The sequence below is a fragment of the Amia ocellicauda genome, chromosome 9 (assembly GCF_036373705.1).
Source record: "Amia ocellicauda isolate fAmiCal2 chromosome 9, fAmiCal2.hap1, whole genome shotgun sequence".
Lineage (NCBI taxonomy): Eukaryota > Metazoa > Chordata > Actinopteri > Amiiformes > Amiidae > Amia > Amia ocellicauda.
In genome coordinates, this window is record NC_089858.1 from 36,294,837 (window position 1) to 36,308,099 (window position 13,263).

General features: G+C 47.8%; 1 protein-coding gene across 3 annotated transcripts in view; it reads right to left on the bottom strand.

The window, feature by feature from the left end:
* Window positions 1-10,855: 10,855 nt before the first annotated feature.
* ank1a (ankyrin 1, erythrocytic a) overlaps window positions 10,856-13,263 on the bottom strand; it is a 62,710-nt gene continuing 60,302 nt past the window's right edge. For all 3 annotated transcript variants that reach the window (XM_066714325.1, XM_066714323.1, XM_066714324.1), the window contains 2 exons: window positions 12,182-12,275; window positions 10,856-11,135 (listed from right to left, as the gene is read on the bottom strand). In XM_066714325.1, the coding sequence (XP_066570422.1) occupies window positions 12,204-12,275 (72 nt within the window). In that variant the 3' untranslated portion in view covers window positions 10,856-11,135; window positions 12,182-12,203. The remainder of the gene's footprint in view (window positions 11,136-12,181; window positions 12,276-13,263) is intronic.

Sequence of the window (13,263 nt, forward strand, 5' to 3'; positions counted from 1 at the left end):
TAAAAGACACCTGGGAGCCAGAAATCTTGCTGATTGATAGGGGATCAAATACTTATTTCCCTCATTAACATGCAAATCAATGTATACATTTTTTGAAATGCATTTTTCTGGATTATTTTGTTGTTATTCTGTCTCTCACTGTTAAAATACACCTACCATTAAAATTATAGACTGATCATTTCTTTGTCAGTGGGCAAACGTACAAAATCAGCAGGGGATCAAATACTTTTTTCCCTCACTGTAAATGAATGATAGAAGTGTAAGCTACACAGCGGTTATCAGACTTAATTATATCCCTTAGAATACAATGATATGAAGATGTTTCTAATTATTATGACTGGTTTGGAAAATGGATTTTAGGAATTGTGTGTAAAAAAAACTAAATGAAAAACCCCTGCCACTCGCATTCAAAGTTTGCTCGAAGACCACTGTCTGGCGGTCCAGACGACTCCACAGACTAGTACAATTAACCTATAGTTGATGTGGTCCGGACCCTGGAAATTGTACACAGATGAAGGCTTAAAATATATATTTTTAAGCAGGCATAACCCTATATACTCAGTGGTTAACAGACTTAATCCAACCACTGTATTGTATGGATTAATAATAACAGTAAAAGCATTATTATGGTAGGTCTAATCACAGTAAATACAGCTGTGGACGGATGCATTCCCGTGCGCCGCTCCACTCCAGCAGAGCGCTAAGCCCACTACGTCACAACACCGAGTCTTCCTGCACTGCACTGATTTACTGAAGGGTTATGTCACTTGTAATGTGTTCATTATAAATAATTATCCTATTTACACATAGGCACACAAGAATCTTCTAATATGAACATGTTTATGATTATTATGATTGTGAATGCGCCTGGCATTTGTTTTAGTTTTCTTGAAACAACTCTGTAAAACTATCCAAACTACAATGTGCTCTGAGACCAGAGTGCGGTCGATGTGGTCCGGACCTCAGAAACTGTATGCATATGAATACGGTTTTTAATCAGACATAACTATATAGACTATATATAACTTAGTGGTTAACATACTTATTCCGTACAATAACGGGGAAGGGATTAATAATAGCAGTAAACACTATTATTATTATTATTATTATTATTATTATTAATAATATTGTAACAATAGGGCCTAAACATAATTAGAATAATAATAATACATAAATAGGCACCCTTAGGATATGCTAATATGAATGAACATGTTTATGATTATTATGATTGTAGTTTGGATTGATTTTGCCTAATTAAGTCCCATAATTGGTTCAATTAAGCAGTTAACGATCTGGATAAAACAAAAACCTGCAGACCCTGCGGCTCTCCAGGACCACTGTGCACAGGTCTGGGCCACTCCTTGGAGTGGGTGTCTGTGTTCTTGTATTTCTCCCAAAACTCGCCAAACTCACTGTCACGTTTTAGGCATACATAACTTTGAAAGCAAACCTAAATGGTCAAATGACCCCCCACCCTTCTACTGTGTTTAGGTCAATCAAAACTGGTAAATTGTGTGTGACTGACATGTGAATGGTGCTATGGAGTTGCATGAATGAAGCATATAGACGGTTTAATATGAATATTAATGACCTGCCAGAAGTGAGCTCTGTGCAGCTACACAGCGCAATCATCAATGCAACACATCGGGTGGGCATGTCTGGGGGCAAATTGTAGGACAGCATAGGGATACAAAACTGAGGGGGCATTGCCCCTTTTGCCCCCTCATGGCACTGGGCCTGCTTGAGACCTGTATTCAATGGCCTTCCACTGCCTTAGCACCACCTGGGACTTAACTGTTGTCTGTATGTACTGTACTAGGATGTGTGCTTATTGTATTTTGTACTGATTTTAATGTTGCACATTAGTAATGTTTTAAAATGTAAGTCACGCTGCTAATAAATAAATAATTATAATAATGTCAGCTTGGTGTTTTGTGAGCAGATACGCTTTTCTACACATTGAAACAAAGTGCCATACACTCAGATGTGCACACTGCCCTGCTCTGCCCTCCCTCCCTGGGAGCAGGAGTCAAAACTCACACTGCAGCTGACTGACCACCGAACAGATTCACACAACTGCAGGCAACTGACCAACAGCAGGAGCACCCAGTCCCCTCGGGCCGCCCTGCCTGGTGGGAACCTCAGCTCCAGTGCGGTCACGGTGAGCCTCACACACACTGGTGCCGGCTCAGCCAGGCGGCCCCGAGAAAACCATCCCTCAGGCTCTCACAAACACTGAGTGAATGAGGGCCACAGGGCCACAGGCACAGTGCTGTACTCTAGCAGAGTCCAAATGGAAATGGTAATTCCAGTCCCTTAGGAAAGGCCAATTCATATATATATATATATATATACAGTACTGTGGAAAAGCTTCAAAATGCTGTTTGAATATTGATTTGATGTAGACTTTTCTTCTTCTGTTCACTCACTATGCATTTTGTTAATAGATAAAAATAATCTATTAACATGTCTATTTTTGAAAGCATTCTTACTTTACAGCACTTTTGCACGGTACTGTGTGTGTATATATATACACACCCTCACTTGAATGGGCCCACACTCTGATTGAAACACCTGTAATCCCAAACACTGTCAAATACACGTCACATTACTGTAGCGTCATGTCTCATACTCACCTCTGGTTACTTTAACAGAAACGCCCAGATACACAACACACGAGCTTTTCCACACAGTCATTAATACTTAATAATCAGAGCACGGCACCAACAAAACCACAATGAATCAGCTACTGTCCATGACACTCACACAGGAGGGACCCCGCCTCCCTTTCCCCTACAACGACACTGCTGGGACCAAACGCCGAATGCAACTTCTTTATTTCTCCTACTAGCGAAGACTTTACAGTACACACATAGCAAATACACTACTACACATCACCGAATAACGGCATCATACAAACAAACAAAAACCGAAAAAATAAATAATACTCACCTGCACCTGCCGAGAGGCCAAACACCGGCCCAGCTCCCCCTGCAGCCGAGCGACGGTGACGTCATCCGAGCAGGCGCCCTGAGGAGTCCTTTAATGCCGTTCATCTGCTGTGCACTTCATACAGCCCGTATCAAAAGCAACTGATAAACCCAGGAAGTGCGTTGTATGCGAAATAAGCACCTCACAAGTTATGATCTAGTACTAAAACTAAAACGGTCACACTTTTCACAATAATGGGCACCAAGTCTTCATGAATCGGTGATCAAACGGTGCTGATCATGTGTAAGGGTCCGGGCTCATACATGTGACCAACAGCAGAACTCAGTGGAAGAGCAGGAGGCATTCATGCGTCATTCAGACATTCATTCATTATGAGTTAGTGCCCATTATTGTCAAGTGTGGACATTAAAACACTAATAATTATGAGGATAAAAGATACAATAACAGAAAAAATACAATCCTCATACACAAAATCTCTCTCTCTCACACACACACACAGCACTACACACACACACACACACGCAGCCTCTGTCACAGCACTCACACACACACACACACACACACACATGCAGCCTCTGTCACAGCACTCACACACACACAGTCTCTTTCACAGCACTACACACACACACACACACACACACACACATGCAGTCTCTTTCACAGCAATACACACACACACGCAGTCTCTTTCACAGCACTACACACACACACAGTCTCTTTCACAGCACTACACACACACACACACAGCCTGTCACAGCACAACACACACACGCAACCTCTGTCACAGCACTACACACACACACACACACACAGCCTCTGTCACAGCACTACACACACACGGTCTCTCACAGCACTACACACACACACACGGTCTCTTTCACAGCACTACACACACACACACACACACAGTCTCTTTCACAGCAATACACACACACACGCAGTCTCTTTCACAGCACTACACACACACACAGTCTCTTTCACAGCACTACACACACACACACACAGCCTGTCACAGCACAACACACACACGCAACCTCTGTCACAGCACTACACACACACACACACACAGCCTCTGTCACAGCACTACACACACACGGTCTCTCACAGCACTACACACACACACACGGTCTCTTTCACAGCACTACACACACACAGTCTCTTTCACAGCACTACACACACACACACACACACAGCCTGTCACAGCACTACACACACACAGCCTGTCACAGTACTACATACACACACACACACACACACAGTCTCTTTCACAGCACTACACACACACACACGCAGCCTCTGTCACAGCACTACACACACGCAGCCTGTCACAGCACTACACACACACACACGTAGCCTGTCACAGCACCACACACACACACAGTCTCTTTCACAGCACTACACACACACACACACACACGCAGTCTCTTTCACAGCACTACACACACACACACGCAGCCTCTGTCACAGCACTACACACACACACACAGCCTCTGTCACAGCACTACACACACACACACAGTCTCTTTCACAGCACTACACACACACACACACACACGCAGTCTCTTTCACAGCACTACACACACACACACGCAGCCTCTGTCACAGCACTACACACACACACACAGCCTCTGTCACAGCACTACACACACACACACAGTCTCTTTCACAGCACTACACACACACACACACACGCAGTCTCTTTCACAGCACTACACACACACACACGCAGCCTCTGTCACAGCACTACACACACACACACAGCCTCTGTCACAGCACAACACACACACGCAACCTCTGTCACAGCACTACACACACACACACACACACACACACACACGGTCTCTCACAGCACTACACACACACACACGGTCTCTTTCACAGCACTACACACACACAGCCTCTGTTACAGCACTTACACACACACACACACACACAAACACAGTCTCTTTCACAGCACCACACACACGCAGCCTCTGTCACAGCACTACACACACACAGCCTGTCACAGCACTACACACACACACAGCCTGTCACAGCACTACACACACACACACACAGCCTGTCACAGCACTACACACACACGCAGCCTCTTTTACAGCACTACACACACACACATGCAACCTCTGTCACAGCACTACACACACACACAGCCTCTGTCACAGCACTACACACACACACACGGTCTCTTTCACAGCACTACACACACACAGCCTCTGTTACAGCACTTACACACACACACACACACAAACACAGTCTCTTTCACAGCACCACACACACGCAGCCTCTGTCACAGCACTACACACACACAGCCTGTCACAGCACTACATACACACACAGCCTGTCACAGCACTACACACACACACGCAGCCTCTGTCAAAGCACTACACACACACGCAGCCTCTGTCACAGCACTACACACACACGCAGCCTCTGTCACAGCACTACACACACACAGTCTCTTTCACAGCACTACACACACACACACACAGCCTGTCACAGCACTACACACATGCAGTCTCTTTCACAGCACTACACACACACACACACAGCCTCTGTCACAGCACTACACACACACACAGCCTCTGTCACAGCACTACACACACACACACGGTCTCTTTCACAGCACTACACACACACACACACACACACAGCCTCTGTCACAGCACTACACACACACACACACGGTCTCTTTCAAAGCACTACACACACACACACACAGTCTCTGTCACAGCACTACACACACACACAGCCTCTGTCACAGCACTACACACACACACACACACACACACACACACACACACACACACACAGTCTCTTTCACAGCACTACACACACACACAGCCAGTGTCACAGCCCTACACACACACGCAGCCTGTCATAGCACTACACACACACACACACACACACACACAGTCTCTTTCACAGCACTACACACACACACAGCCTCTGTCACAGCACTACACACACACACACACACACACACACAGCCTCTGTCACAGCACTACACACACACACACGGTCTCTTTCACAGCACTACACACACACACACACACACACAGCCTCTGTCACAGCACTACACACACACACACACGGTTTCTTTCACAGCACTACACACACACACACACAGTCTCTGTCACAGCACTACACACACACACAGCCTCTGTCACAGCACTACACACACACACACACACACACACACACAGTCTCTTTCACAGCACTACACACACACACAGCCTGTGTCACAGCCCTACACACACACGCAGCCTGTCATAGCACTACACACACAGTCTCTTTCACAGCACTACACACACACACACACACACACAGTCTCTTTCACAGCACTACACACACACACAGCCTCTGTCACAGCACTACACACACACACACGGTCTCTTTCACAGCACTACACACACACACACACACAGTCTCTGTCACAGCACTACACACACACACACACAGTCTCTGTCACAGCACTACACACACACACAGCCTCTGTCACAGCACTACACACACACACACACAGTCTCTTTCACAGCACTACACACACACACAGCCTGTGTCACAGCCCTACACACACACGCAGCCTGTCATAGCACTACACACACACACAGTCTTTTTCACAGCACTACACACACACACACGCAGCCTCTGTCACAGCACTACACACACACACAGCCTCTGTCACAGCACTACAAACACACGGTCTCTCACAGCACTACACACACACACACACAGCCTCTGTCACAGCACTACAAACACACGGTCTCTCACAGCACTACACACACACACACGGTCTCTTTCACAGCACTACACACACACACACAGTCTCTTTCACAGCACTACACACACACACACAGTCTCTTTCACAGCACTACACATAAACAGTCTCTTTTACAGCACTACACACACACACACACACAGCCTGTCACAGCCCTACACACACACACACACGCAGCCTCTGTCACAGCACTACACACACACAAACGCAGCCTCTGTCACAGCACTACACACACACACACACAAAGATGGAAAAAGACCACACAGTTGATTTCTTTCTTTATTAATGTTTGTAAATGATTTGAGCTGGTGTACAGGGAAAACTGTCTATACATATCTTCATTTCAGACTGAATCTGATTAAAAGGCTCATCATATATATATTTTTTTTAACTTTTTTTTTTCTCCATAACAATAAAAAAAGAAAAGAAAACAAGTTAAAATACCTACAAAGCCTCGATACCACAGATTTCAGGCATTCCCCATGACCCTAGACTCTTCATAGCTAAGTTGCTAGGTATAGCCATAACATATCTCTAGTCCTGGATAGCAAGTAATAGTGCATAGGCATTCTAATGAAATATATTTTATATATTTATATATATATTAAAAACTTTATTGTTCTGTGCATGTGCGCAGATGCATTCCTTAGTCTATAGTAATATGCTATTGCGTTAATATAACTTCAAACCATTCTATAGGAGTATAATGTTCTCTAGTTTTTGCAACAGTTAATATTTTTGCAGGTTCTTTTTTATGTTCAATGTCTTTTTTAAGTCTTTCCGTGTGTTCAAATGGGAGCCCTCTACCCTGTCCCTTCTTGCCAGCAATTGTCACAGTCGCTCCAGTGCAGACTCGACAGGCCGGGATGTTTCTCAATATCCACGACCAGAGACAGCGACAGCGTACTGGGCCTGAACACACTGAGCAGCACACAGCGATCGCACCCCTGTCCTGTGCGCAAATCCAATACAAACAAAAAAAGAAAAAATATATAAATACCTTCAACCCCCAGTCCAGCCCACCCCCGGGGCTTCATATCCCAGGTGTCTGTCAGGTGTCTGCCCCTGGGGCCCACTGCCCTCGCGGTTGTCCTGCTAAAAGGGGTGCACGCACACCCCTTTGTCCACTGAAGCATCCTCCCTGCCGCACAATCCCCCCAGTGTCCCTCACCCCTCCACCCATCACACTGCCCAGCTCGGATCAGGAAGAGAGGTGTTTGGGCTGAAAAGTGACTGAGCTGGGCTTTCGGGTGAATCTTAAAAATAACACACGACTGGAAAATAACACAATAAGATAAAACATTCTAACAAAGAAAAACAACAACAAAGACCTTCTCAGCGCAGGGGCCGATGCAGCTGCTCAGTCAGGGGTGGGTCTGTCAATAGGAATACACACTGACACCTTGCCCAGTCGCCAGCACTGCCCCCCCCCCACTGACCCCGCTGCTCTGTTGCTTCACAGGGACCCTCACACATTCCCCACGGAGCCAGTGCTCTTCTCTGCATTCTGCACAGGGCTCAGTACATTTCAAAAATGTTGTCTGAACAAAACAAAAGTAATAAAAAAATAATCATAATCAGTAATAAAATAAAAAACATCATCATCAACATGTTTCTGTTTTTTTTTGTTTGTTTCTTTACATTCCCTTGTGAATTTAGCTCTCGAGACGTGCTTGGCGAGACGTGATGCTCGCTCGAGGTGACCTTGAGTCCAATCTGCTGTGGCCACTGATTCATGCAACCAAACACTACATGTGGTCTGGGAAGTGGGACATCAGTTCAGCACGGACACAACATGGGAGTTCACAACACAACACCTGGCTGCCTACAGGCTGCACAAGGCCACTGCTCCGGAGGTCAGTGTTTGGGCTGCCCATCGGGAAGAGTCTGTGTTAGAGGCTCACTCGTTAAGGCCCCCCAGAGGCCAGCTGGAGCCCAGCGGAGAGAGAGCCTGATGCTACCATGTCAGTGAGTTCTTTGGGCGCCGCACCGCCCCCCGACCGAGACAGGAAAAGACACGCTGACATGCACCTGTGCGTGTGCTGGTGGGCGAGGATAAAAAAATAAAATAATCTCTAAGGTATTTAAACGGGCTGCACTGGGATTACAGTGTCGACTAGGAGCTCTCTGACCCGGCAGTGTTCTGTGACGGACAGCCTGTACCGAGTAACAAAGGAGGACAAGACAACGAGGACAAAAGAGGAAGTTAGGGAGACGCTGCCGTTCTACACTGGTCTTCTTCTTCCTCCAGGAGTCACTGACCGCTCTCCCCCCCGCTCTCTCGATGTGGCGAGCGTGGAGTCTGCCGGTTGTTGGCACTCTGCCCTGATCTAAGCGGGCATGCAGAGGGAGCAGTGCACTCTGGGAGATGGGCATCCCGCCGCGCTGAGGGTTCTGACCTGCCCTTGAAAGCTGTTCGCTCACAGAGTAGAAAATTCGAACACACAAAACACACAGTACGGACAGACGGACGAGCATCTGTTTCTCTGCAGAAGCCCTGACTCTTGCGTCAGGAATGGAAGCTCAAGAATGTGCGCAGTGCGGGGGCCACACCCGCACCCCCCCTCCCTCCCCTTTACCCCTACGCGCCCCCCCCCACCCCCTGCCCCCCAAGATTATTGCTGTGGCGGAAAGAAACTTGGCTGACGATTGACAAGACAAGCGTGCCGCCCCAAAGAGAGCACAATGGGGGGGAGGGGGCAGGCAACGTGGGGTGGGGGGGCTTGGAAGACACTCACCAACTAGCACAGAACCCCCCCTCCCCCAATCTCCCACTATACTATACTCCTCCACCCCCACTTCACTCAGGAAAACACAGACGGGGGTGTGGGGGGTTGTCGGCTCTCTGCAGGAGCCCATGCAGTGTGGCGGTGGGTGGGGGGGACGGCGCTGAATATTCACAGTAGAGGGGTCAGTATAGTCAGTGATCACAGTGCTTGGTTGCCTTCTTCCATAGACTCCAGAGTCTGCAGCGGGGTCTCTCCTCCTCCAGTAGAGATAAGCGGGCCGCCGCCATTACCCACGCTGCACCTCTCCCGCTCCCCAGCTGGAGTCACTGTAAAACCCTTGAGACCAGCTGTGTACTGTGCCGGCCCCTCTGTGTCCCGCCCTGTCTGCCTGGCAGCCTCACACCCACACTCGGACAGCAACAGCTGGTCGGGGGGGGGGTGCAGGGAGCCAATCCGCATCCGTCATCGAGGCGGTGAGCCATGTGGCCGGGGGAGTTCCGGAACGCAGCAGACACAAGAACTCTGGAACAAACTCGTCTCTGCACAGGGGCTGTTGCTGTGGGCCTCCCAGGCTGCAGGGGGCATCAGCTGGCATGCAAACCACTGCGGTTCACCTGCTGGCGGCTGAAAGATTCTGGACACGCGTTTGAGCGGCACGCCCCCGGCCCTGGGCGTTCACAGGTCCCCTAAGCCCAACCGTGAGCGCTTTCTCCCAATAATGTCCGACAGGAGATCAAACACACAGACAGTTAGCATGGGCTCCACACTAATTCTCACACCGAAACAGGAACAAAACGCAACTAAAAAACCAAAACAACATCAAGGTAAAAACAAACAAACAAAAAAATAATAATAATAACGACAAAAAATTATAGTACAAAGCCAGCAGCCATTAGAGCAGAATGTTACACACACACACACACACACATTCACATATAGTATAGTGCATATATTATATACAACAATTATATAGAGATATATTTTGTTGTTATTGTGATTTTTTTCTTCTTTATAAAAGCGCTGGCTTGGGGAACACGGTGTTTAAGCTAAAACAGGGCGAACAAAGTACATCCAAGCAACAGACAGGGGGGCATTACTGGGCCGAAAGACAAACACCGCTCCGCTTTCCTGTTGCGTCCTTGAGTAGTCCCAGAGTTCATCTCCCCCCCCGCCTTCTGGGTGTCAAAGGACTCCCCCTCCCAATCACAACCTCGCTATCTCCCCACATCTCCTGCACACCCCAGCCCCCCACCCTCCCCCCACCCTCCCCCCACACCCACTCAGTCATTAGGGTAGTTGCAGATCATGCTTTGGCAGTCAGTCATGCTGATACAGAGTACAGGAAGCTCTCTTTAGCATTTTGTTTGTTAAGAAATCATGCCTCTAGCCTAGTATGTTTTTAGTTTTTTTTTTCTTTAAAAAAAGGTAACAAAACTACAAGTTAAATTCCCATTTTTGTTTTTGTGTTCTCTTTCACTCATTCTTTTTTTTGTATTTTTTTCTCTTCTTCTCGTCCTTCATCGGGTGTGTTTTTGTCCCCCCCCCATGTTTTCGTTTGGCGTTGTTTTGTTTTTTGTTTCATGTTGTTTTTTGTTGTATTTTTTTGCATTTTTCTTCTTCTCCACGTCCCTTTGTCATGACTCTCTGTAGGATGATTTGGGAGTGGATGTGAGATCCTGAGAGAAAGAAAGAAAGAGAGAGAGAGAAAGAGTCTTAATTGTGTTGTATTCCTGGGTGTGAAGTGCTGCAGGTGTGCCAGATGTGCCCAGTTGTTTGTGAAGTGAATGGAAAGTGAAGTGAAGTGAAGAGCTTTCTGATTGGCTGGCAGCTCTAGGAACGTACAATCTGATTGGACAGGTTTTAGGCTTACGAGTTCCAAACTAGGTATTCTAACTCGGGGAGACAGTGTGAGAGCGAGAGAGTGGGAGGGAGTGAGTGAGTGAGTGAGAGAGAAAGAGAGAGAGGTGAAAGTGAAAGAGAGCAGGGTCCGTGGGGGAGTATATTTAGTAGAGGACAGATATCTCGGAGGATTAATGGAGCTTGTCTTACAGATGCCCTTGGAAATGCAAGGGGCGGCCAGAAAGGCCCTGTGCAGATAGAGTTACTTTTGCAGGGTCGCTGCTGCAGGACACAGTTACACCTCATCAATAGGGCAGCGCACTGACAGACACACACAGACACACACATACACACGCACACACACTAACACACACGCTCTCTCATTCCTCTCTCAATTTGTCTTCAATCCCCTGTAAGTCCTCCTTGTGCCTGATTGCTCTTGGTGTGCTGTCCCTGCTGTCCTCTGTTATCTCCTGTCTTCACCATGCTGTGTCTCTGTGGTTACGGGCCCCGTCCCTCTCTCACATCCTCCCATCAATCTGCCCCCCCAAAGACCAGTGAAAGGGGCGACCCCACCCTGCCTATTCACTCCCTCCGGCTGCATTTTTAAAATTTCCTGGTTTGTTTGTTTGTTTGTTTGTTGTCTTTCTTCTCTCTGTGCAAATGTTATCAACAGCAAACAGCTGACATGTGACAAATGGATATGAAATGGTGAATGATGTTAAAATACTCCCCCCCTCTGCATCCTCTTCCTCTTGCTCAATGGCCTTTAAATGAGCTCATGTCTTAAAGTGTGGGGCTTGGGTCTTTCACTCTAGCCTCCCCCCCATGCCACTCCCACACCCCCCCGGGAGTGTCAGAGGCGCCGCAGAGTGCCGGGTACCTGGTCTGCGTGGCAGGGCCTCTCACTGCTTTACCCTCCGCAGACTGGCGCGCTTCACAATCTGAGCCCCTTTCTTCACATCCATAATCTCTGACTATGGGGTGGGGTAAGGAGGGTGGGAGTGGGTTGGGGGGACAGGGGTAGGTTGGGAGGGGGGCGACAAGGAGGGGGTGGGAATGGGAGGGACGGGGGGCCAGTGGCACAGGCAGGAGGGTGTTAGGGGCCAGCAGAGAGGATCGGGCAGCAGGAGAGAGAGACAGACAGACGGACAGAGGGACAAGGAGACAGGCGGACGGGCGGAAAGACAGGAGGAAATGGAAAATGAGAAATACGGACAGATATAATAATAAGCACAGGCAGAGCCCCCCCAACACTGCCAGCCTCCTCGCCGACAGAGTGGGAGTGTCCAGCAGGAAGTCAGGGGATCAGTCGAGTTAGGGGCAGAGCGCAGCGCAGTGCCGTGCCGTACTGAACACTGCATGACATGAAACAGACGACACCACACTGCAGTTCAGCGCAGTTTACAGCACAGTCCAGTTCAGTGCAGGAGTGTACAGCGCAATGTGGTGTTGTAAAAGCACACCACCATGCAGTAGAGTGGAGTTCAGTACAGCATCTGAACCCCAACACTGCACTACTGCGCAGCACAGAGCGACAATGCAGGACAACACAACCATACACGCTGCAACGCGCAACAGGACAGCTGCTGCTCCTCAGCCCTGGCCCTCACTGACTGAAGTCTGGATTGGAGGAATCATTTGCGTAATTTGACTTTCTAATTTGTATTTAATTTTAATGAGTTTTAATAGTGTAGCTTACAAAACTTTGTAAAATTCAAGTAGATCACTTTATATGGCACCTGAAAATCTCCAGAACTGTTGACAATAATTACCAAGCTCTGATTTGGGAAAAATATGAGTTTGTTAAAGCAACTGAGAGCTCGGTGTGAACACAAATCCGCAGGACAGCGTGTGAGCTGCGCACGTGGGTGGAGAGGCCTGCTCTGTGTTTTGTAGTTGGGGCACTTGTTGTGTTTTACTGTATTATATCATGTGTTTGAGAAGTGTTTTGTGTGACAACTG